The sequence below is a fragment of the Mustela putorius genome, unplaced genomic scaffold (assembly GCF_011764305.1).
Source record: "Mustela putorius furo isolate JIRA1106 unplaced genomic scaffold, ASM1176430v1.1 tig00003942_pilon_pilon_pilon, whole genome shotgun sequence".
In the NCBI taxonomy this organism is placed as follows: domain Eukaryota; kingdom Metazoa; phylum Chordata; class Mammalia; order Carnivora; family Mustelidae; genus Mustela; species Mustela putorius.
In genome coordinates, this window is record NW_025422087.1 from 14372747 (window position 1) to 14398462 (window position 25716).

At 44.8% G+C, this 25716-nt stretch overlaps 1 protein-coding gene across 1 annotated transcript in view; it reads left to right on the forward strand.

The window, feature by feature from the left end:
• Positions 1-25716, forward strand: part of DNAH14 (dynein axonemal heavy chain 14) — a 333925-nt gene that overhangs the window by 279243 nt on the left and 28966 nt on the right. The window contains exons 70-77 of the mRNA XM_045069521.1: positions 1652-2058; positions 2137-2326; positions 8498-8734; positions 10666-10751; positions 14748-14904; positions 15782-15992; positions 19249-19351; positions 21121-21348. Coding sequence (XP_044925456.1) covers positions 1652-2058; positions 2137-2326; positions 8498-8734; positions 10666-10751; positions 14748-14904; positions 15782-15992; positions 19249-19351; positions 21121-21348 — 1619 coding nt within the window. The remainder of the gene's footprint in view (positions 1-1651; positions 2059-2136; positions 2327-8497; positions 8735-10665; positions 10752-14747; positions 14905-15781; positions 15993-19248; positions 19352-21120; positions 21349-25716) is intronic.

The window sequence follows — 25716 nt, forward strand, 5'->3', positions numbered from 1 at the left end:
CCCTTTTGGGAAAAGAGGGGGAAGTGCCTTCCACAAGGGAAGGAAAACAGTGTGCTATGTGTTCTTTTGATTATGTTACGTGTGTCTAGATTGTTGATTCCAATTCCAATCCTAAGAAGATATGGATTCTGTAACTGGTTTAGAATTCTGGGGTGGAAACATCCTGGAACCATGATACTTGATAAATTCTCCTCAAAGGGTTATAGCCTGGGAAAGAGTTGTTATTCTATGAAGTCTGGCCTGTTACATGGTGAAGCTAAGCTTTTAAGAGTACTAGGGAAAAATAAAATCTAATAATTCTAGAAGAAAAAAGACTCCTCGATTTGCTGCATGTTTTTTCCTTCCCTTTCCCAAGTTTTAGTAGCATAGATCATCCTTACTCTCTTTGTAGTATATCTTTGGTGAGGCTGCCTGCTCCCCGTGGGAGTGGGGGGGGGTGGGTGGGGACTCAGAAGTCGCCCAGAGAGAGGTCCTGACATTACTAGAAAGCGTCACTAAAATCAATCAGAATATGGTATCCAGGTCAGGGCATGTAATTCCATCACTCCTTACAGTGATCATATGAAGCTGTGTCTAGTTCTTGATACGGATGTAATTTTTAAAGGTTTTTGGTGAGGTTTGATGGTGTCCAGAGCCCACGGCCAGGAAAGAATTCTTGAGACGTCTCTGGTGCAAAATGGTGATTTTATTAAAGCCAAGGGACAGGATCCGCGGGCAGAAAGAGCTGCTGTCCTGGGATTGTGAGGAGCAACTGGTTCTGTACCTTGGCGTTGTGGAAAGTAGAGCTAAGGAGAGTCCAGAAAGGATTTTCATATGCTGAAGAAGACCCTCAGGACACTGGAGGCCTTGCCATTGTCAAAACAACATTGTTTTCTCCTCCAGCAAGCCATGAAGGTGAAGACAGAACTTTCTGGAGGAAACGTACCTGCAGCCTGCCTCAAATCTTCTGTGGTGGGCTGCAGGTTATAAGGACAATTAATGGTATCTGTGTTTCTTTCTGCCTTTATCACACTTCAAAGAGGGCTCTTTTCAAACTAACGTGCTCGGGATAAGCATCAAGGATAGTGAGGAGTCTATAAATCATACCATTAACAAAAGCACTTGAGGAAAATGGGAATGTTCATAAAATAGTAGAGTTTATAATGGAAATAGGAGAACCGTCTTAAATATTTGAGGAGGAGAGAATTACTCTGTTTCTGAAGCAGCGCTTTTTTTCAAAAGGTAAGTTTCAACCTGTTTGTGGAATGAGAAATCAATTTCGTTGATCATTACCAACTTTATTGTTTAGTAAAATAGAAAACCATAGAAAATATCAGAGTTCACGTGCTATTTTCTGGAAATTTTGTCTCCTTGTCTGTGTGGATGGTGGTTCATTCGTTATGACAGATTGGCTACTTATCATGTGCTTAAAAAGAAAATAACATCCACCCCATTAAAATAATATAAAGTAGAGATAGGGGGTGTGCTCTGAACCCAATTATTCAGAAATATGACCGGTCTTCATTTAGCCACCCATTGCCCGCATGAAACCACCAAAAAACCAGAAATCAAAAGCTCTTACAGAAAGATTTCAGAATGAAGGAACTGCATTTAACTTCCAATGGGTTTTATTTAAATTCATTTTGTTGTTGTTGTTGTTGTTTGTCTTTAGAATGTGTGTTAGATGATGAGGAAACGGTAGACATCTTAAGAAACATCAAAATGAATTCAAATGACATTTCAAAGCGCATCAGAGCAACAGAAAAAGCAGAAAGTAAGATCCAAGAGACGCGCAAGCACTATCTCCCCCTGGCCACCCGGGGCGCCCTGCTCTACTTCCTCGTGGCGGGCCTCGCCCGGGTCAGCTGCGCGTACCAGTTCTCTCTGGACTGGTTTCGCCAGGCGTTCCTTCTAGCAGTTGTCTCCGGAAGCAAAGAACAGGAAGAGCCTGACCCCACACCCCAGAAGACCCTTGATACTACAGACCTCTCAGAAGAACCCAAGTTAGAAAGGGAGGAAAATATCTCCCAGAAACATCTTAAAAATTCAATCGATGTGTTGACCAGAAGTATTTTTAAGGTGAGACATCCTTGCACGTGTATTTTGCACGTGGATTCAATGGAGCTGGGCTGGTCTAACGCTCCATTTTCCCCCTAGGTGGTCTCTCCAGCTCTGTTTAACCAGCATAAACTTTGCTTCTCCTTCTGGCTCTGCATCACAGTCATGCAAAATGATGCTAATGGAGGTGATAAGCCCGGATCCCTACCAGAGGAGGAATGGGACCTCTTCCTACGTTCTGCCCTATTGATAAATAGTAAAGGTGTGATGCCCCAGGCCAAACTTAATAGTAAGTAAAAGGTACTGCTCGGGTTCCAAAAAAACCATGAAAAATGTTTCTCTGAAAAACACGGAGAGATTTTTAAGGTGTTCCAAGTTGGTGCTTCTATTTGGGTTGAACTAAAAGCAGCTTGAGGTCAGGTGTGACGTTTAAGTCACTGCTGTGTCCTTACACGTTGAGCACATGATTGGTACTCAGTAATTGCTGGATGAATGAGTAAATAGCATTTGCTGAGGTTATTGTAATCCTAGTCTATACAGAACACCCAATGCTAGATTTCAGGGACACGTGCACATGTGCAGAAGCACACATGGGCACACACACGTTGATTAAATACCAGCTGGAGTGAAACTTTGCCCCCTTCACTGTAGTCACCCATAGTGTTTTAGGAAAATTCCCAGAAAGTTTGAACCACAAAACCACACTTGTGCAAAATGATGAGGCAGAAAGAACTACATGTTGGTTCTGTTCAAATCCTCCTGCGTCGTACATTTTTAAGTGTATTTATTTTTTTAATTGTAAAATACACATAACATAGAATGTACCTTTTTCACCATTTTTAAGCATCCAGTTCAGTGGTGTGAAGTACATTCACATTGTTATTCTGTGTCGCAATTTTAAGTCACAAAAATATATAAAGCTAAAGGTAGTCTGACATTCTCACTGAGGAGGAAAGGTGGTGGCTTAGAGTAGTAGCCTTTGCCCCGTGTCCTGAGACTATTAGCAAACAGTAAAGTCAGAATGGAAATATCAAAGAATTGCTCTGGAAAGATACCAGACATTGGGATAGTTTTGTTGTTTGTTTGTTTTTATTTCCACCAAAGCCTGGTATACAGTAGATGTTTGGTAAATGATTGTTGAGTCAGTAAATGCTCTTGGGAGTTTACTAAGATTCTTTGGCTTGCTAAAAACAGAACAATGACTCACTGTCTTAAACCAAAATAAAAATAAAAATAAAAACGTTTTGAAAGATTCTGGAGTAACTCAGAAAACAGCAAGGAAAATGAATGAGCACCAACATGAGACGAACCAGTGACTGCTGTTAACTCAACATCTGGCAGCTTTCAGGCCCTGGGCCTAACCGTCAGACTGCGGGTCTGTCGGGACTAAGCGCTGTCAGGACTCTTCTCCTGAACCACCCACCTGCGACCAGGAGATGAGGTCACGCAGCACAAAAGCCAGCTCACAATGCATCCACTGCACTTAGAAGCTTAAAAACATCCCCAGTATGTTTTAAGAAACATATGTCATGTTTCTTATATGTAAGAAAAAATGTAATAGCTTCCATTTTTTTTATTACACAAGCAGTTTGTGTTTATTAAACCATTCCAACCTATAGATAAGAAAAAAGTAAATAAATCTCCTGTAATCCCACAATCGAGAATTAATCACTAGTAATATTTGTGTGTGTTTTACCTCCATATATATATATACTTGACATACATGCATAGAGGACTATTCTTGTATATTTTTTTAGGTGACTTTGCTATACAGACTTCCTTTTTTCCAAATAAATAACATATCAAAAGTAGCTGCCTATGTCAATAAATATACTTAAGACTTTTTAATGTCTGCACAACATTCCAATTTTTGAATGGACTACTAAAACTTATGTAACCACTCTGTCAAGTTAGAGACTTGGGTTTCCAATTTTTTCTTACGCTAAACAGGAAGCACAATGATTGACATATAAATTAGCTTTTCTGACAATGAAACTAGAAATCAGTATCACATGAGAAATCCAAAAATATGTGGATATTAAACAACATACTCTTAAAGTACCAGTGGGTCAAAGAAATTACAAGGGAAGTATCTCGAGACAAATAAAAATTAAAATGCAATGTAATAATTATAGAGCAAAAACAGTACCAAGAAAAAATTTCATAAGTTTAAATGCATACTTTAAAGAAGCAGGTCTCAAATAAACAACCTCACCCGACTAGTTCTCAAAGAACTAGTGAAAAAAAAAACAAAAACAAAAACAAAAAACTAACCACAAAGCTAGCAGAAGGAAGGAAACAAAGAGTGAAGCACAAATAAATAAAATAGAACATTTAAAGAAATTTAGAAATCAGTAAAACTAATAGCTGGCTTTCTGAAAATATTAATAAACTTGACAAGCTCTTAGCTAGATTAACAAGAAAATAAAAGAAGACTCAAATCAGAGGTGAAAGAGAGAACATTAAAACTGATGCCACAAAAATCAAAAGGATCATAAGAGACACCATGAACCACTATATGCCAACAAATTGGACAAGCTAGAAGAAATGGGAATGTATAATCTACCAAGACTGAATCATGGAGAAATAGAAAACTTGAACAGCGTTATAACTAATGAGATTGATTAAGTAAGCAAAAATCTCCCAAAAGAGAAAAGGCCTGGGCTAGATTGCTGCACTGGAAAATTCTACCAAACATTTTAAAAAGAATAAACACAACTTTTCCTGAAACTCTACCAAAAAAAGAAAAAATAGAGAAAGAGAGAGAAGGGAACACTTCTAGGCTTGTTTAGCACTTCCCTGATACCAAAGCCAAAGATTTTATAAGAAAAGAATACTGAAAAGATGGCTGAAATTTCTGATGACTATGGATGTCAAAATTCTCCACAAAATACAGCAAACCAAATTCAATAGCATAATAAAAGCATTATATACCATGACCAAGTGCAATTTATTCCTAGAATACAAAGTTGACTCAGTATAAGAAAATCAATGTAGGGGCGCCTGGGTGGCTCAGTGGTTAAGCCGCTGCTTTCGGCTCAGGTCATGATCTCGGGGTCCTGGGATCGAGTCCCGCATCGGGCTCTCTGCTCAGCAGGGAGCCTGCTTCCTCCTCTCTCTCTGCCTGCCTCTCTGCCTGCTTGTGATCTCTGTCTGTCAAATAAATAAATAAAATCTTAAAAAAAAAAAAAAAAGAAAACCAATGTAATAAGCACATTAACAATGAGGACAAAATCATATGACCATGTTAACTGATGCAGAAAAAGCATTTTATTAGATTCAACTCTTCAATAATTAAGAACACTCAACAAACTGGACATACAAGGAAACGACCTCCACACAATAAAAGTCATTTGTGAAAAATCCACAGCTAATAATCCCACTCAGTGGTGAAACTCTTGAGTTTTTCTCTAAGATCTCATGCAGGGCAAGTATGTCCCCTGCTCTCTCCATTTTTTTTTTCTTTAACATGGAAGTTCTACCCTATGTGCTAAATAAGAAAAAGAGATAAAAGGCGTCCAAATTGGAAAGGAAGAAGTAAAGCTATCTTTGTTCACATATGACATGATCTTATATGTTGAAAACTCTCGAGTCCATGAAAACACTGTTAGGGCTGGTAAACCAATACAACAAAGTTGCAAGATATAAAACCAACATACATTATCAGATACACTTCTATGTTATGCATTTCTATACATTAACAACATATATAATGCATTTCTATACATTAACAACAAATAATATGAAAAGGAAATTAAGAAAACAGTTCCATTGATAGCATCAAAAGGAATAAAACACTTAGGAATAAGCCTAACCAAGCAGGTGAAAGACATCTATACTGAAAACTATAAAACATTGCTGAAAGAAATTGAAGATGACACAAATAAATGGAAAGACATCCCACATTCATGGATTGGCACACCTTATATTGTTAAGATGTCCATACTAACCCAAAGCGATCTACAGATTCAGTGCAATTCCTAACGAAATCCCGATAGAACTTTTGGCAGGAATAAAAAATTCTTCCTAAAATAATATGGAATCTCAAGGGACTCCAAATAGCCAAACAATTTTGAAAAAGAACAAAGTTGGAGTCATCATACATCTTGGTTTCAAGCTATACTCTAAAGCTGCAATAAAACAGCCTGGTACGGGTGGATGCGCTGCTCCCGGAGCGGATCACGGTGCTGGACCAGCACCTGCGACCCCCAGCCCGCCGACCCGGAACCACAACGCCGGCCCGTGTTGATCTGCAACAGCAAATTATGACCATTGTAGATGAACTGGGCAAGGCTTCTGCCAAGGCGCAGCATCTTCCTGCTCCCATCACCAGTACATCAAGGATGCAGAGTAACCGTCATGTTATGTATGTACTCAAAGACACTTCAGCGCGACCGGCTGGAAAAGGAGCCATTATCGGCTTCCTTAAAGTTGGATACAAGAAACTCTTTGTACTGGATGATCGTGAGGCTCACAATGAGGTAGAACCACTTTGCATTCTGGACTTTTACATCCATGAGTCTCTTCAACGCCATGGCCATGGCGTATTTTTATCACGAGAAAAAAAAAAAACCAGCCTGGTACGGGCGTAAAGACAGGTAAATAGACCAGTGGAATGTAACAGAGAGCCAGAAATTAACACATATATGATCAAGTGACCTTCAGAGAGGATGGAAAGAGCACTCAATGGGGAAAGGACAGTCTCTAACAAATAAATGGTGCTGGGAAAGCTCAGTATCTATGTGCAGAAGAACACAATTGGACCTTTATCTTACCCCAAATACATGAATAAACTCAAAATGGATTCAAGATCTAAACATAAGACCTAAAACTATAAATCTCAAGAAAGCATAAGGGAAGAGTTTTATAACATTGGACTTGGCAGTGGTGTCTTGGATCCGAAATGAGCGCCCAGGCAACCGAAGTAAAGTGAGACCAACAGAACGGTATCAAACTTAAAAACTTCTGTACATTGGGACGCCTGGGTGGCTCAGTTGGTTAAGCAGCTGCCTTCAGCTCAGGTCATGATCCCGGTGTCCTGGGATCGAGTCCCACATCGGGCTCCTTGCTCAGCAGGGAGCCTGCTCCTCCCTCTGCCTCTGCCTGCCATTCTGTCTGCCTGTGCTCACGATCTCTCCCCCCCCCCTCTGATAAATAAATAAAATCTTAAAAAAAAAAAAAACTTCTGTACATCAAATGATACAATCAACAGAGTAAAAAGGCAACCTATGGAATGGGAGAAACAATTTGAAATCATATATCTGAAAAGGAGATAATGTGTAGAAAATATAGAGAATTTGGACAACTCAACAAGAATCAAATAACCTGGGGCACCTGGGTGGCTCAGTTGGTTAAGCCACTGCCTCTGGCGAGGTCATGATCCCAGAGTCCTGGGATCGAGTCCCATATGGGGCTTCCCCTGCTCTGCAGGGAGCCTGCTTCTCCCTCTCCATCTGCCTGTCCCCCTACTTGTGCTCTCTCTCTGTCAAATAAATAAATAAAATCTTTAAAAAAAAAAATCAATCCAATTTTAATATGGGCCAAGGACCTGAATAGACATTCCTCTAAAGATGATCTACAGATGGCCAACAAGCCCATGAAAAGACAGTCAGTATCCTTACTCATTAGGAAATGCAAATCAAAAGACCACAAGGAAATGTCATCCCACACCCATTAGGATGGCTACTGTAAACAGCAACAAAACAGAAAAATAAAGTGCTGGCGAAGGTGCAGACATCGGAGCCCTCGTGCACTGTTGGTGGGAAAGCGAACTGATACAGCTCTTCCGGAGAACAGTATGAAACCTACTCAAAAAATTAAAGATAAAACTAGCATGTGATCTAGGGTCACCGAGTAGGGTCTCCGAGTGCAGTTTGCATACCCGTGTCCCCAGCAGCTCTGTTCACGTCGCCAGCAGGTGGAAGCAGCCCTCGTGTCCATCAGCGGGGGAGTGGATCAGCACGAGGTGGTGGGTAGTTACAAGGGAGTATTACGTGCTGCCCGTCAGGGGAGGAACCCCGAACCCCCGGCGCCTGCGACAGCATGGATGATGCTTGAGGACGTGAGGCCGAGGGAAAGCAGCCAGTCACAAAAAGACAAGAGACTGTGATCCCACTTACCTGAGGCATCCAAAGTAGTTGAAGTCATAGAGACTGAGAGTAAGACAGAGATTGGTGTCCAGGAGCTGGGGAGGGCCGTTGAACGGGGCTGAGTTTCAGAATCGCAGGGAAAGTTCTGGAGATCTGTTTCACAACAACATGAAGGTACTTAACACTGATGAACACAAACAAATTGCTCAGAAGGTAGATGTTGACGTGTTTTTACCACAATGAAATACTTGTAATTTTTATGTAAAACGGGTTTTCCTCCACAACGGGTATTTATTTAACTACCTTTAACGAGTAACTCAAATGCAAAGGCAATCGTCTCTTTTACCGTGGTCCTCTCCCTTCTCCGGTAGGCATGTATGACGCCTGCAGGGATGGGCACCTGCACTGGCTCTCGGAATCCCAGTGGAGACAGTGCCAGTACGTCGGCAGTGAGCTGGAGCCCTTCGCTCTCCTGTGCAAGTCCCTTCTGTCCAACGTGCCCCAGTGGGATGCTTTCAGAGCCAGTAAGGCTGCATACAGCCTGATGACCATCCCTTTCTCTCCAGAAAATGCTTCGGTGGAGGAGAGTGAGAAATCACCGAAGGAAAGTAAGAGAGCATTCGTGTCTTCTTCAGCCTACCCGAGTCCTGCACATGTGCACGCGGACGGTCGGCTTGCACGCGGGGCTCAGTGTGTTAGCAGCGCAGCTGTGCTGTGAGCAAGGTTCCCCCAGGCTGGCCAGGCTACCACCGGGGACCCGCACTGTGGCTTCATCCCGCACCAGCGCACAGGCAACCCGCGCAATGGGGGGCTGGGGGGCTCAAAAAATCACCTGGGGACCGAGAGTCACTTCACATGGCTTGCTGTTCTGCCACACTCTTCCTGGATCTTCCCAGTGAGCGCCCTGCCCGCCACCCCCCCACCCCACCCCCATCCCCGCTGCCTCCTGCTGTCTCCCTCCCCTGTCCTGTCGCCCCTGCTGCCATCAGAAAGATGGGAAGGATCGAGTTTTGCAGGAACAGCATGTCTCCGGGCTGAGCAGCCAGAAATGTAACCTCTGAGTCAGAAGCTCCCAACGTTCGCATTAACACTTGCTGCCAGCCTGCTTCTCCCGGAAGTGCCGGACAGTTCCCAGTGCCGGGCACAGTACATGACTGCTCCTGGTCCAGCAGGGGCTTGGTGTTCTCTGAACTCTTGCCAACCTGAAAACGCTACTCTTTAGTTTGGACCACTACTCTTTAGTTAGCACCACGTTTTAAGTACATTTTCAGATGTTTGTAGACCATTTGGACTTAATTATTCATGTACTCAGTGCATTTTTCTACTAAATTATGCATTCCTTTTTTTCTTAAAGATTTTATTTATTTATTTGGGAGAAAGAGTGAGAGAGAGCATGAGAGAGGAGAAGGTCAGAGGGAGAAGCAGACTCCCCGTGGAGCCAGGAGCCCGATTCGGGACTTGATCCCGGGACTCTAGGATCATGACCAGAGCCAAACGTGGTCTCTTAACCAACTGAGCCACCCAGCCGCCCTGAATTATTCATTCTTTTGTGGCCTTCTGTAAGAACCCTATTGGTGTAACAGATAATTAACATTTTGCTTTGTTAAAGATGCCAGTGTGTTCAATCAAGTATTTTTAAAAATCAGCCAGTGCTTTTGGGATTCGTTTATACTGCTCCTGCCAGGCAATGGGGAAATGTCTGTATGGCCAATCATATCTATTTTCTTTCTTTTATAGCTTCCCGATTCCCAGTTCTGACTAAGAAGTTCTCCTCTTCCCCTAGAGTTTTCTCTCTAGGTCATTATTTTGTAAAGTGAAGATCTTTTTATTTGGGGGGGATAAAAATTTGATTTATCAATTTGGAACTAGATTTTCGTGTATCGTGGACTTTTTTTTAAAGATCAACAAACCTATTTTAGTCCTTTTCAAAAAAGCTATTTCTGTAATCCACCTTGTTTAAAGTTAGACATGGGGAAAATACATGGAGATGGTAAGAGGCAGAAACAACAGGTCCGTGAGGAGACTTGGCATTGTACACGTAAGAGGGGCAGTATTGGAAACACAGGTCTGTGTGATGCTCAGTTCTTTGAGAGTCTTGTTGCATTTCCATCTGATTCTCATTTACCATGTTTTTATAGGTAGATTATGACAAGAACTTTCTAACCTCTGGAATTATTAGCTTATATTCGCTGGGAAGATCTCACATGTGCAGGAGCAGGCTGTCAAGTGTCGGCCTGCCTCTGCTCCTCCTGTCAGCTGAGAGTCCGACTCTTACTTTCGGCTCAGGTCATGATCTCAGGATCGTGGGGTCAAAGCCCCACTCCGGGAGCTCAGTGGGGAGTCTGCTTGGGATTCTCCCTCTGCCCCCCAACCTGCCTGTGCATGTACGTTCTCTCTCTCTAAAGTAAATAAATTCTTTTAAAAAGTAGAAATAAGGTAATGTTTTTAAAACTACAGTTTTAAAGTTCATTATGCTGTCTTTCAGTGATTCAAGGCACTTGATGGTTCATCTCCCTTTCTTTCTCTGAATTATATCTAGCTGAACTTCTGGATGAAAATGAAGAAACATGCAGTCCTGTGAATTTCCCCTGGGAGAAACTCACTCCGTTTCAGAGACTTATTTTGGTAAGATGTGCTGTGAGAAAACAGTGATATTCTATATGTTTTGAGACCTTTATCAGTATCTTAAACTGTTATTAACTTAAACAACAGTTTAAGTTATTAACTTAAGCAGTACTTAAACAATATTATTAATTATAATGTTATTAAATTAAACAGTAACTTAAACAATATTCGTGTTGAAAGGAAGCACTCACACTCCAGTCAGGTGGCACTCCTGGCCCCGCTCTGACCCCGCACTCTGCCCGCCCCCCCAGAGGAGAAGGACTTGGAAAGTGGGTACCTGTGAGGGATGAAGGAGAATGGTGGCCCAGGGCCTTCGCCTGTCTCTGCAGACAGCCTCCAACCCCCCCTCTGCTCTCCCACTGTCAGCCGTGCAGGCACAGACCTGGCCTACAAGGGCCCCTATCAGGAAGCACATCCATCACCCCCACCGTTAATAAAGGTGACATTTTACCTGACTGTTCCTGCTTCACAATAGCAGGGTTGGGGAGGGGGGCTCCCGGAGAGGTGTTAGGGAGCTGGGGATGCAAACGGGTGTCATTCAGGAGCTCCTTAAAACATCTAAAGCCTAGCTCGTGCTAAGCATTTCACAGACATTGTTTCATGTAATCCCCACAATAATCTTGGGGGAACCTCTGATTATTTTCCCACTTCACAGAATTAGGGGACCAAGGCTTAGAAATTGCCTGATGGCTCTGATGCCTGGGTGGCTCAGTTGGTTAAGCGTCTCTTTGGCTCAGGTCACGGTCCCAGGGTCCTGGGATCAAGTCCTGCATCCAGCTCCTTGCTTCTCAAGGAGCCTGCTTCTCCCTCGGCTGCTCCCCACCCCCGCTTATGCATGCTCAATCTCTCAAATAAATAAATCAAACTTTAAAAAAAAAAAAAAAAAAGGAAAGAGAGGGAGAGAAGACTGCTGGCAGAGCCAGGATTGAAGCCAGGAGCGTTTGTAAAGCCAGGAGGTTCCCGGCAGGAACACTACTTCCCTCAGGGAGACTGTCCTGGATTTACCCTCATCACCTGAAAATCTTCTATTTCTGCATCTGCCATCTGGTTTAGAGAGGGAGAAGCCCCTGTCGGCCCTGACTTCACACGAACACCAGCCTGGACAGCCGGCCACCCTTCGATTTCTGCCCTACATATTATTTTTGTAACACTTTAAAATTCACTCCAGAGAAAGACTGTCCTCCGAAATCGCATCTGGCTCACAGACACCTCACTTTGTTTTGTTTTCTGGAATGATTTAAGTGTAATCTATCCGCAGACAAATGGGCTCGAATCTCTGCAGACCTGTCTTACGAGACTTCAGAGTCTTCGAGTAAAGAGAACGAAGACAGCACACATGATTTTAAAACTCTGTGCACACTTCCATCTTAAGTGAGCTGTCTTCTGTTTGTTTTACTGTGGCAAAATAGAAATAATTTCACTTAATCGTAGTAACCTCTGTTAATTCTGAGTGAGAGATGGAGTGGCATGAAGTACATTCCCAGTGTCGTGCAACCACCCTCTCTCTTTCCAGAACTTTCTTACCCTCCCAGACAGAAGCTCTGTACCTGCGAACTGGTAACTCCCCACTCCTTCCTCCCGCTAGACGCTGGCAGGTACCGCCCTACTTTCTGGGGCCAGTGGACGATTCCAGCCCACTGGGAAAAGATCTGGAAGCCAGACCTTTCCGTGTCTGGCTGCGTTCACTCTGCACAGGTGTTCAGAGCCCATCCGTGTGGTAGCAGGCGTCAGAGTCTCCTTCCTGCTCAAGGCTGTGGAAGCACCACATCTCCTTTATCCATTGTCTGTCCGTGCACACTGGCCGCTCCACCTGGGCTGTCATGAATACTGCCGCTGTGAACATGGGTGTACAAGTTTGGTTTGTGTTGTTTTTTTCCTTTGAGCCGAAATGTGCAAATTGAGAGATTTCACCCAAAAAATCCCTATTTCCAGCTTTTATTGATAAAGTAAAAGATGGGGCAATGCTGGGCGGGTCTGTAGGCAGTAGCAACAGTTGGAGCTGACGGTGTCTGCCCTGAGGACCGCTGTGCCTTGGATGTGGGCCACGGTCATGCACGACGGTCGTGTACCACAGTCATATGCCATGGTCTTGGGCCATGGTTGTGCTCCATGCTCATGGGCCACGGTTGTCCATCACTGCTGGCACTTCCTCACAGGGATGGTGACCGTTAGCTGCCAGCAAGCGCCATGGTTCCAGCTCTGTTTTCCTCGTGAGAAGAATTGTTTTCATTCTGTCCAATCTGCTTCTCTAATTCATGTTACCCACCTGGCCATCTAGACAGACTGCTACCCCCACTCTGCCTGCAGACTATGGACCCCGTCGTGACATGAGCGTATGTTTCAGCTGCATTAGCTGACAAATGCTGTACACACCGCAGAGTCTGTGCAGCACAACCCCAGCCAAGAAAACAGGAGAGGAGACGGCACGATGCTCCCCAATGTGCGCAAGGTAGTAGTGGCTTTCCAGAAAACAGGATCTCGATTTTCCAATCTCTAGCTCTTTGTATTACTTGAATTTTATGGAGCCAGTGTTTATTATGCTGACAGCAAGATTAACTTTTTAAAGTTAATGTGCTACCTTACCTTTCCCCAATAAGCTCCAGATGATTCTAGTCAGAAGACGTCGTCTGATAAAGGGTCAAACACACCTACAAAGAAACTGAGTTAGAATATTTGCAACAGGGTCTGGCCTGTAGGAGTCAGAAATTGAGATTGCCACAGGAGAGATTCAGTTACAGTGTATCAGAAAGAAGGCTCCACCTGGGCCAGGATGATATCACAGAGCTCCATGAGGACAAGGACCAGTCCACGCACTGCTCCCCATCGCGACAGCTCTGCGGGAAAGATGGCAAAGCCTGGGGTAAGGGGAGGGGACATGAGGAAAATTTCCAGAACTATCCATAACTGCTCAAAAGGAGCCAGCAGAACTGAGTTCAGCACAACGCCATTTCTGCCGGTCTTGCTTGCTCTCCCACTCCGCAGGGCTTCACATCAGAGAAGTAAGGGAGGAGCAGCAGCGTGCCGGTGACGGCCGGGACCACCCCGACCCTCCGGTGCCCTCCACTGAGGCTAGCCCTTCCAGTGAGTGGACGCGCTGGACGGGCTCTGCTCTCAGAACCCGCGTGCTTTGTGTGCTGCCAGTTTTCATCTAAAAATAAAGACCTGCTGCATTTAAGTCGAATAAAATTAAGGTTCATTTTTCAAGGAGTAACAGAAAGGAGCAGAATTTGACATAGTGATCATTATCTTACATTGAACAGTGCAACTGCCAGCGCTTGGCAGTTTACAACTGTAAAAGGGGCAGTTCCCCACGGTTCATCGTCGGGCGTCCGCACAGATCCACACGCCGCGTCAGTCTTGCCCCAGATGATGGCGCCTCTCAGGCTGAGGACAGAATGCACAGTCATTTCATAAATAGCACGTAAGTCATTTGTATGAAACAGTTTTCAGGGAAAAGGTCTTTCCTCCAAGATTTGCAGTGATTTCTTCCAGGGGACCCTGAACCTCTACTTACCACATGTACACGGTTTCCAGAATCGTTCAGCCCTAGGGTTCTTTCTGGATATGCACTCCATCCGCAGCACTCTTTATCTCCGTGTCACTCCTGGAGGAGTGAGTTGCCTTCTGGTTGTGCCGTCCTGATTTCCATTCTGCTCCGGACACGTCCAGCAGAGCAGGAACAAGCCCATGGGAAAGTCTGTCTTTACAGACAGAATCAGGGACCATACCAGGGATATTTACATCCAAGGCAAGAGCTCTGTCAGAGTATGATAGGGACAGTGGCACGGGGTGGCCCTGGCTCCCAGGAGGGACCAGAAGCCGAGGTGGCGGCTTCCCCGCCGCATACTGACACCCTCCATGATGCGTGCCCGACACCAGCAGCATAAAACCCCGACCACGTGGATAATGAACACTTCTTGCTTTGTTCTGTTTACCACAGGGGCCATTCCTTGCGTGGTTTTTAATTTACCTTCTCTGCCATGCTTTCTTGTTTAGATAAAAATTCTTCAACCAGAACATTTAAAGAATTCAGTGAAAATGTTTATAACTGAACACATGGGAAATGAATATGTTCCCAGAACCGGAATTAATTTGAAAGAGTCGTATAAGGAATCCAACGCCAGAACTCCGCTGATCCTTATTCACTCCCATGGTAAGATGCCTGCTCCATGCTCAGCGAAAGGTGTAGACAAAAAGGTTTTGTGTCAGCTATTTTTATGTTTAAAATATTTTCCCATTCTTAGTAAAATATTTTGGGAAAGGCACTGATTAAAACTTCAAATAATATTAAGACTGAACATTTCTGAAAATGTGAAAGAACAAAGAATAACATTTTCCAGATCCATAGCCATGGAAAAACTTATCCATGCTAATTTTCTGTGCAAAAAATATCTCTTAAACACGTATTATTGATCTGAAAGTTGGGATGGCCCTTGTATTTATTAACTGTTTTAATCTGTTGGCTCCTGAAAACATATATATATAGCCCACCATCAGAAGGTGACCCTGCCAGCCCAGGCCTCATGTCCCTCAAAACTCCAAATGCTTTTCCCTTGTCTTTGTCCCACAGACCCTAAGCAAAATATTTTGTTATCTTCTGTTCTTTGTCATCTCTAAATCAAATATGTCTTTAGAATTCACCATATTCAAACTTTGATTCTATTGGGCAATAAAACTTCTGAAAGTGCATCCATGTAAAGGCTTCCTACTCTGTAACCTTTTATGTAAAGCGGCTTCTCTGGACCTGACACACTCATTGTAGCTGCTGTCCATTTCCTAAAGACATGGCCCAGAATGGCTGCCAGGGCTCCAGCCCTCACATCCACTCTCTAAACAATACAATGGAAGAAAGGAAGTTTTAAACCAGTTAACAAATCTCGATCTTCATTTCAGCTCAGTTCTTAATACCAGGACTGTGGGTTCAAGCCCTGCATTGGGCTCCACACACATTCAATCAATCAATCAGTATGTTTTCAAGAGGGAATAAAATGAGGTTATAATTGTGTATACGTTTCTATGTTGCTGTGCAGGGACTGACCTCACCAACACTGTCCTGAAATTTGCACGAGAGTTAAAAGGAGGAAAAAGTCACATGACCATTATCTCCCTGGGCCGTGGCCAGGCTGCAAAGGCAGAGGAGATCATCATGAAGTCACTCCCCAGAGCCGCACAGTGGGTCTTCCTGCAGAACTGTCACCTCGCAGCATCGTTTATGCCAAGGCTGTGTACTATCATCGAATCGTAAGAGCTTTACATTATTTGTAAGGGATCCAATTAACGATCAGAAGTTAATTGAGGTGAGATGGAACGGTCACATTAAGCGAAGGTAAAGTAATGTGCCGGGCCGCTCCAGAAGCTGAGCTTTCTTCTGCAGGTTCTCTTTTCTCCAGGATCTTTAGAAGTGCACTAAGAAATACCTCAGTTTTTTTTAGGGGAAACAAAGCCTCTCTGAGTTTCACTTTCCATCACCTTCTTCACGTCCTTCATCTCCTCAAACCCTCCCTCTCCACAGATGACGCCGACACGGCCACACATCTGTCCGGACCTGTGGATCAAAATGATAGGTTTTAATACTCTCCGTGACTCCAAAGAGCAGAATGTAGTAGCTCACACGCCTCCTCCCAGCGGTCATTTATTTTATGGCCTTCGGTTCATACTCGCTCTGACCTTCTCGAGCTGCCTCTGCCCAAGGCTTGTCTGCTCAGGCAGAAACTTTCTGAGGCTCGGCCTTTTTCTTGGCAGTGGGAGAAGTTGCACGTCGATTGCTCTCACTTTGAGGGAAGAATTAGCCATGTTTCATTTTTTTTTTTTTTTAAGATTCTATTTACTTATCTGAGAGTGAGCATGCACGAGCCACGGGAGGAGCAGAGAAAGAGGGAGAGGGAGGGGAAAGATTCCCACGCAGGGCTCAACCTCACGACCCTGAGATCGCAACCTGGGCGGAAACCAAGACGCTGATGCTCAACCAACTGAGCCACCCAGGCGCCCCAGCAACGCTGTAAATTAGTAAAGTCAGAACCAGTTGTGCTCTGGAGTTTTCTCTCCAGCTTCGCATTTCTGCTCTTCTTGGTTGTATGGCTTCAATAGTGGTAACTTCGGAAGACGGCACCACTTCCACCAGGTCCTTCAATCACTGATCATTCACAAACTGTCTCTAGGACACCGGCCTATTTGCCAAGAATCATTCTAGAGTTGAGGGACTGGCTATGGACCGGACACATTGTATCAGTAACAAGAATGGCTGATAGCGGGGCGCCTGGGTGGCTCAGTGGGTTAAGCCTCTGCCTTCGGCTCAGGTCATGGTCCTGAGGTCCTGGGATCAAGCCCCGCATCGAGCTCTCTGCTTGGTGGGGAGCCTGCTACCTCCTCTCTCTCTCTCTCCCTGCCTCACTGTCTACTTGTGGTCTCTGACTGTCAAATAAATAAATAAAATCTTTTTTAAAAAGCGGCAGATAGCGATATAGCTTTCTAAAGAAACTGGAGGAATATCCTTCAGAACAGGACTTCAGAGACTTCGTAAGGGTAATTAACAATGTGTTTTTTTAAAAAGCATTCTTTATAATTAGAGTACAATTAAGAACAATTCATACTTCTTTATCAAATCAAGCCTATAAATGTTTAAGACTATCACCCAACAGCCTACTGTGAGAGAGAGAAATGTGAAGCGAATTTCTTACATTTGAGAGTTAAGGAAATATTAACACAACATATTGCTAAGAGGAAAAACAGCAGGTTACCCACAGCACGTGCAGCATAATATTTTTATTTAAAGAAGAGAGGGAGCTGTTGAGCAGCCAATTAATGATTTCGGCTCAGGCTGTGATCACAGGGTCATGACATTGAGCCCCCTCTTGGGCCCGACTTGAGACTCTCCCTCTGCCCCACACCCCTGCTCATTCTCTCTCTCATTTTTTAAAATAAATAAATAAATCTTTGAAGAAGAGAGACGAGAGACAGAAAAGGAAAAAAGTTTACTTACACCTAGTTACTGAGATTTTAGATTATTTTTGTTTTCCAGTTTAATTCTGCATTTGGGTTTTTGTTGTACCGGGTTTCTTTGTTTGTTTGCTTTTACTGTTTCAGTTTTTGCATGTTTTACAAAAATAATTTCAGACGTGCAGAAAAGTTGCAAGAATAACACAAAGATTGTCCTAAACCCATCACCTCCGCTTCCCCACAGTTAACACTAGCCAGGCCTGCCTTTACTGCTCACTCGTTCATGTGTAACTTTCTCCAGATCACGGACAGTGAATTGCGGAGCTTCTGTCTCCTGACCCTGCAGGCTTGAGCGCGCTTACTGATCAACCCTCAGGACTTAACCTGTCTGGCCTGTTGACCCAAGCATAACTTATACTGCAAAAAAAGAAAAAAGTTCTGGTCCAGGTTCTAATTCAGGATTTCTCATTGAATTCAGTTGTTGGGTCTCTTAAATCCTCTTTATTCTAGAAATGTTCCTCGGTCTTTGTCTTTCATAACTTGGACGTTTTTGCGAAAAGCGCGAGCCGGTTCCTTTGTGAAATGTCATCTGTTTGGGTTTGTCCGCTGTTTCCCCTCGGTTCTGTGATGGCGAGGCCGGTGCGGCAGGAATGACACCGAAGAGATGTCGTGTCGTTCTTGCTACATCCTACTGAGAGGCACACGATGTCCGTCTATCCCACTGCTGGTGATGACTTTGCTCATTTGGCCGAAGTGGCATCAGCGCCTGTAGGGTTTTCCGAGCAGGCAAACGTCTCAAGCTTTCACCCACCAGTCGGAGCAGCCACTGAGAATGTTTGACTGAACTGGGACTCTGTTTTTGCCAAATGGTGCCTTTCCAACTCCACAGTTCTCTCTAAATATATCAAATGATGTCCGGCCCTAAGGAAGGGGCTTCCCTCCCCGCTGCTGTCCCCTTCCCCCCATTTATTCACTGGTTTGTTTGTATCTGTCACGGATTCTTGCTTTATTCAGTGGAATGTCCTCTGTTACCACCATCATTTATTTTCAGGTTCAGTTTCAGATTTGACCCATGGAATATTTCATTTTGTTCTTAATTTGTCATTTTTCCAAGGTTTTTTGAAATGAGTGTCTAATATCACTTTTGTGTTTATAAATGGAAAAACCACTTTCCAAAACTGGGAATTACTGGGTCTTGTGGAAATTCCTGTGCAGCAGGAAAGGCCATTGGTGGACTAATAGGGCCTCTACATGGTCATTGCCATGAGCTCTAGGTCACTTCAGACACAGATTCTGGGATTCCTAAAACATGTTTGTTTGGCTTAAATTTTTTTACACTGGGGCACCTGGGTGTCTCAGTCAGCTAAGCCTCTGCCTTCAGCTCAGGTCATGATCTCAGGGTCCTGGGTAAGAGCCCCGAATCTGGCTTCCTGCTCAGCAGGGGTCTGCTTCTCCCTCTCCCTCTGCCCCTCCCCCTGCTCAGATTCTCTCTTTCTCTCATATAAAATCTTTTTTTTTCTAATTCTTACACTAAAATATTTATAAATTCTGTATTTTGCAGATTTAATAGCCCAGATGTGACAATAGACCCTGAGTTCAGGCTATGGTTAAGCTCAAAATTGGACAGTTCTTTCCCAGTTCCAATTCTTCAGAAGAGTTTGAAGGTAAGGACTGAGTAGAACAGAATTTGACGTTGACTGAGGAGCACTGTTAGAGTGTAAATTATCTTACATTCATAAATCCAAATCACGAAGGGAGTGCAGACTCAAGCATGCTGACCTTCTACTCCGTGCTCGCCCTGCACAGCGGGCCAGGAAGGACACTAAGACAGTAGACGAGATCCCTGCTTTCAAGTGATTCACGATTTGACGGACGCTCTCTCGAACCAGGGCGCTTCCTGGTCCCAGAAGTCATAAACCGGACGTTCGGTCTGTGTCCTTTTCTCACCCTTCTTTCAAGATTTGTTCTGTCTCTGCTCCCTCAACCAGCCCATAGCGCAATTTCTGGAAAGGCTCTGGCAGGAAGCAGGTTGAAAGCAGGTGTTGGGGACAAAGGACTGAAGGGTGACAGGGAGGGCCAGAGCTAGAGCTCCCAGGAAGGAACATTTCACCTCAAGCAGATCCACTGCTCAAATGAGCAAAACACAGCTTCACTTCGGATAGTAGCAACTTTCTTCCCCAAGATAACATCTTCTCTGTCTCTCTCTCCTCTTCTCATGGCCCCGGGCCCTCTCCTGCGCCCCCCTTCATCTGTTGTCCCTCATGGGGCTGCGCAGATTTTAACTTTGGGAGACACAAGCAGGAGTCTCCAAAGAATCAGCCGTGACCTCAGGGAAGGAGACTCAGTGACCATGTTTTCGTGTCCGCAGTCAGGACTTCCGCGGAAAGCATGGCAGGCAGTCGGCATTGCTGGATCTGGACAGGCAGACATGCCTGGGAAGGGAGAGAGCATCTGCTCTACCGGGCGCTTGGCATAGCCACGTGTCTGCATCCTCAGAGCCTTTTTCTTGACCCGGTAGGCATTGTGGAAGCCCAGGAACCTCCTCCTCTCTCCCCAGAGAGCATCTGTTGGCATTCCAGAGCAAACATCTCTCCGTCTCTGGGAGGAGGGGCTGCTCTGTAAGCCATTCTCTAGAAGCACCAAGTTTCAGCCCCACTGTACACACACCCGGGGTGCATGTGGCTCCCCCGCCGCCCCGTGGGGATCAGAGCAGGGGAGCACCATGAGCTCCAGTCCTTGATCCAGAAACATCCCGTTCATGGACACGCGCACCCATGCGTCCTATATACACACCCACACGGTTTTTATGTATGGATATGTGTGTGTGTGTGCATATGTGTAAAATGTGCAAGGAAGGGAACATTTCAAACCTTTTTACAGTTTCAGAGTTAGCAAGTCTCCTGGTTAGCAAGTCAAGCAAAGGGCGTGTTAACGTAAGTAGAATAATTGGGTAGGACCCCAAGTTCATCGTTTTTCTTGTCAATATCGGTGCTAAGGAGCTTGTTCTGCCAGCTCCATGGGTTCCCCGGCTCCTGTGCCTGGGCACCAGTCCCCGCCAACCCCCTGCAACTCCCCACCCCCACCTTCCCATCTGCTGCCCCATGGAGGCTGCACAGTCCCAGGGCCACAGGGCCCCACCAAGAGTTTTGACGACAATAGCTCTTCACTGTCAAACTCTCCAGAAGGCTAGACTTAGAGCAAACAGGAGTGTTTTTAATGACAGTGTTAAATGTTTCATTTTAAGATCTGAGTTGGAACAATAGGAAATCTGGTATAATCCTTTAACAGAAACTTTCAGATGAGAACAGAGTAACACAAGAGTTTTTCCCGGCCCCTGACTCTTGCCAGCAGTTGCACTCTTAGCCCAGCCCTGAGCCATGCCCTCGGTCCATGCCCTGCTCACCTGCTGTCTTTGCTCATCTCTCCTTTAAAGATCGCAGTGGAAAATCCCCAGGGACTGAAAAGTAACTTACTTCAGACCTTTGGATATGGTGGGAATGGAGAGATAACAGAACAGATATTTGAAAAACCTGACTGTGGACCGTCATGGAAAAAACTTCTGTTCAGCTTGTGTTTTTTCAATGCTGTGGTCAGTGAAAGAATGAATTACGGAACATTGGGCTGGAATATTGCTTATAAATTTAGTTCTTCGGACTTGCAGGTAAGTATGATACCTTCCAAATAAATGATAATAAATACATCACAATAGGATGCAAACCACCTGGTGTCTGTACGATACTGAGTATTTTCATGGCGCTAAGAAAATGAACTCTGTGACCAGTAACACAGGCTGATGCACACAAGCCTGGACAGGGAAGCCAGCTTTTCTGGAAACAGATCACAGCCCCCCACCCACGGATGTACAAGCATTTAACCTGGTGGGCGAACTAATGAGCTCTTGGGCTCTCATGAGGCCTCTTTGTTCTCTTGGCCAAAAAAAGAGAAAAAGCAGAATGGAGGAAGGGAGGGCAGCCACTGGTGCCTACTTCAAAGGACTTCCCTAAGAGGCAGATTGGCTAGCACAGGCGAGGGTTTCAGGACAATGTCTGACACAGAGAAACCCTGCAAATGTGTCTGCTGTTTCTACCTTAATCATTGAAAGTAGGAGCAGGCACTAACACACTGTGAGGAACACACGTAGCTTACTGTCTTTCTTCACTGTTCTCTATCTAGAACCTTCCATCTTCTTGACATTGCCAGGTGTTTTTTCACAGCCAACGTAAACAGGTGGTGACACCCACCTACATTCTCCCCAGGTTAGAGCAGACACCAGAAAACTTCCTGAGCAAAATCTTGATGCTGCCTGTGGGTGTCTGCCGCCGAGACCCACCCTGGACAGGCACCTTCCTGCCTCTCCTAGGGCCCCTTGAGATGTCACAGCTCTGTGCATGCTCAGCTGCCTCTCCAGGGACGTGTGAGCGCATTCTTGTGCACCCAGCCAGAGCGTGACCTGGAACAGCTGCGCTCGGGGTGTCTGCCAAGGAAAAAGAGCCCAAGCACATCTTGTCCAAACCACACTCAGAGCTTAATCAGAAGCTAACAAAATACCTGTAGCACACATTATGCAGTGGCTAATATGCCGATTATATAGGGATCTTTTATAAATTAATAAGAGAAAGATAAATGCTCCAGTAGGCAGAGAACATGGTTAGGCAATTTGCAATGTAAATACAAAAAGGCAGTAAGATTATGTAAATTTATTCCATTTCATTAGTAACTGCAATGTTAATTTTATGTGTTCGCTTGACTGGGCCACAAGGTCCCCAGATGTTTGGTCAAGCATTATTTTGAGGATGTCTGTGAGAGTTTTTCTGGATGAGATTCATAAATCAGTAGACTCTGTCTAATATGGTGGGCCTCATCCAATCAATCCGTGGAAGGACTGACCAGAACTAAAATTCCTGCCTGAATGCTTCGAACCGAAACATTGGCTTTTTCCGGCGTTTGGACTTGAACTGAAACATTGGCACTTTCTAGGTCTTGAGCCTGCCGGCCTTCAGGCGGGAAGGACCCCGGGGGCTCTCCTGGGTCTCCTGCTGCCAGACGCAGGTCTTGACATTTGTCAGCCTCTGTAATTACACGAGCCAAGTCTGAAGAGTAAGAAGTCTCTGTGTGTGTATATCATGCTGGTCTCCAGAGAAGCCAGACAAATGTAGTAATCAAGGAAATACTTAAAACTCATTAAAATGAGTTTAAAACACTTAAAATCTCATTAAAATGAGATAGCATCTTTCCCTATTCCAGTGGCTAAAACAAACCAACAAAAACGCAGAGAAGCAGATGCTGTCTTATACTGCTGCTGGAAATTATTACTAACTTTCTGGAAGGCACCTGGGTAACATATGTCAAAACCCTGTAGGAATTCCTATTATCATTGATTTAGAGACAGTCACGTTTATAGGATCAATTAATAAAATTAGTTATTACAGACTGAAAGTATGATTGCATCTCTGTGTATATATATATATAATTTATTTCCCTTGCAGATGGTTTTTTAAGAAATACATCCTAAACCATCTGTGAGGCGAGTGAATGGTAGGACTGGGATGGCCGGTGTTAGAGGGCACTTTGTCATGCAAAGAGCTTGGGCCAGTACCATTGGCAGCACTTGGTGTGGACTGGAATTCTCAGGATACTGCCTTCCCCTGCATCATGCAGAGGGGCACAGATACTGCCTTCCCCTGGCAGTGTGCAAAGGGGAATGGATGGTGCCCGTCCCCTGCCATTGTGCAGAGGGGCACGGATGGTGCCTGTCTCCTGGCATTGTGCAGAGGGGCACAGATGCTCCCTTTCTCTGGCATCATGCAGAGGGACACGAATGGTGCCCTTCCCCTGGCATCGTGCAGAGGGGCTTGACCAGAAGCAGCTGGTGACATCATGGCGTTGTTGTCCAGAGAAACACCCTTCCCTTCCTGCCTTCCCCATCTTCGTGTGGCAGATGTGAGAGCAGCCTTGCCAATGGGAGAGTTTGGGTGGATGCCAATATGTCTGACCCTCTAGAGGTTCCAGTTCGGAACTTTGTGGGGAGCGAGATCTATGCACAACCCCCCTCAGGAAGGAAGTGGGGACTTCTGGTTCCCTGGGAAGTTGAGTTCGGACGTGGCTCCTCCCACTCGGGGGAGTCCCCTCTGGCCAGCTGGTGGTCAGGCAACTTGGGGTTTGCTCGGGGGACTGGTGGTCTGACCCGTGCTGTGTCAGCACCCAGGGCTTGCTTAGCATCAGCAGCCCCTCCACCACATGCAGGGCTCCAGCCACAGGAAGCACCCCCAAACCGGGACCTGAGACAAAACCAACCTCTCTACTAAGATTCAGGGGCCAGAGAGAGAAAGAACATAAGCAGAGGAACAGAAAACAGTCAGAGCCATAAGGACATAGACATTTCACACGCCTACACACACATAACGTATTTCACGCACGTGATTCTTTTAAGTGAACACATATCACAAGTTTTGTTTGTTTGTTTTTTTTACTTATTGACACAAGGACCAGCAGGATGGTAAAACTGAGTTTTAAAAAATATAGGCAAGCAGAAATACTTGTAAATACTGAGAGAAGTTGTAACGAAATACGATTGCTGAGTTAAATCACAAACTCGTAAGTGCGCTGCAAGCAATAAAAATGTGCCTTTGGTTTGTAAGTTGCTTCGTGAATCAGACAGCATCTGTGTTTCTCTGGAACAAAATTCATCTTCATTTCAGAAAGAATCACATGCAAGGCTCTCAGTCTGCTGTAAGTGAGCAGCTACTCTGACCGAACTTTACGGGCTCTGATCAAAACGAAAGCAGGTGCTCCTGGAAAATTCCATAATCCTTGGAAGAGTGTGTCAGACACTGCTCCAGAGGGACACGGAAAAAATACATGCTCACGCTTTTTCCAGATTTTGCCCTTTTTATTATTTTAAAGAATATTTTATTCATTTGTTTGAGAGAGAGCAAGCAAGAGAGAGAAAAGAGAAGAGGCAGTGGGAGAGGGAGAAGCAGGCTCCCCACTGAGCAAGGAGCCCAACGAGGGGCTCAATCCTGGGACTCTGGGATCATGACCTGAGCCAAGGCAGACACTTAATTGACTGAGCCACCCAGGTGCCCCTAAACACAGATTATTTAAAAGGAGTACTCTACTATAAGAAAAATTCCTCTTATCGTCTTAAGCTAAAAATACTAACCTGTCTCAGCAGAACCTAGAGGTGGGGGAGGAGGGGCTAATGGTGCAGGGAGGAGTCCCTGTGAGGACAGGAAGGAGCACAGGGCAGTGGCTGGGAGGGCAGATGAAGAAATGGGAACACAGATGCTTCCACGGGGCGGGGGGGTGGGGGGGGATCATTGATGTCTTCTTTACATTTGAAAAAAAGAAATGTTATTTTAATAGGGATTCAAGGAAAGGAAATGTTGCTTGTAATGCAAACACTCTGACGTCTAAATTAGCAAAGCAGAAAAAGGGAAATAGCAGTCTGGTCAAACTACCAAAAATAAGGAGGGAGAGAAACAACCAAGTACAGTGAACAGTAGCACAGTCCTACGGAAGGAACGTGATGAGGCGTTAGTCAGAATGTGAGCGGACTACACTCCCTCATTAAGAGACACGTGCAGCTTGTATGAAAAACATTTAAATTGATGAAGACAGCCTAAAACAACCAAGAAACTAAAAACAGCAGCAACAAAGCAAGAATGACAATGCTCCTATCAGACAAGATGGAATTTAATCTGAAAAAGCACCAAACAGAAAGAGAGACAATTTGTGAAGATACAACAGTCATGAAAAGAGTTAACTTCTAGAGCCAGTGTCCTCGGGCAGGGTTTTAAGTGGTTTAGGGGCTGATTAACCTAAGCCTCACAGCAACCCTACAAAGCCGGGGACAGTATTATCCACATCAGTATTATCCGCATTTTACCGTTGAGGTACAGAGAGGCTAAGGAAGTTGCTGGAACGGGTCAGATTCGAACTCTGGTGGTCTCACGTATACACTTAACACTGGGTGGTCTCGATATTTGTCAGACAGTAGCCTGTGGTAGCGTGAGTACTCCCACGCGTG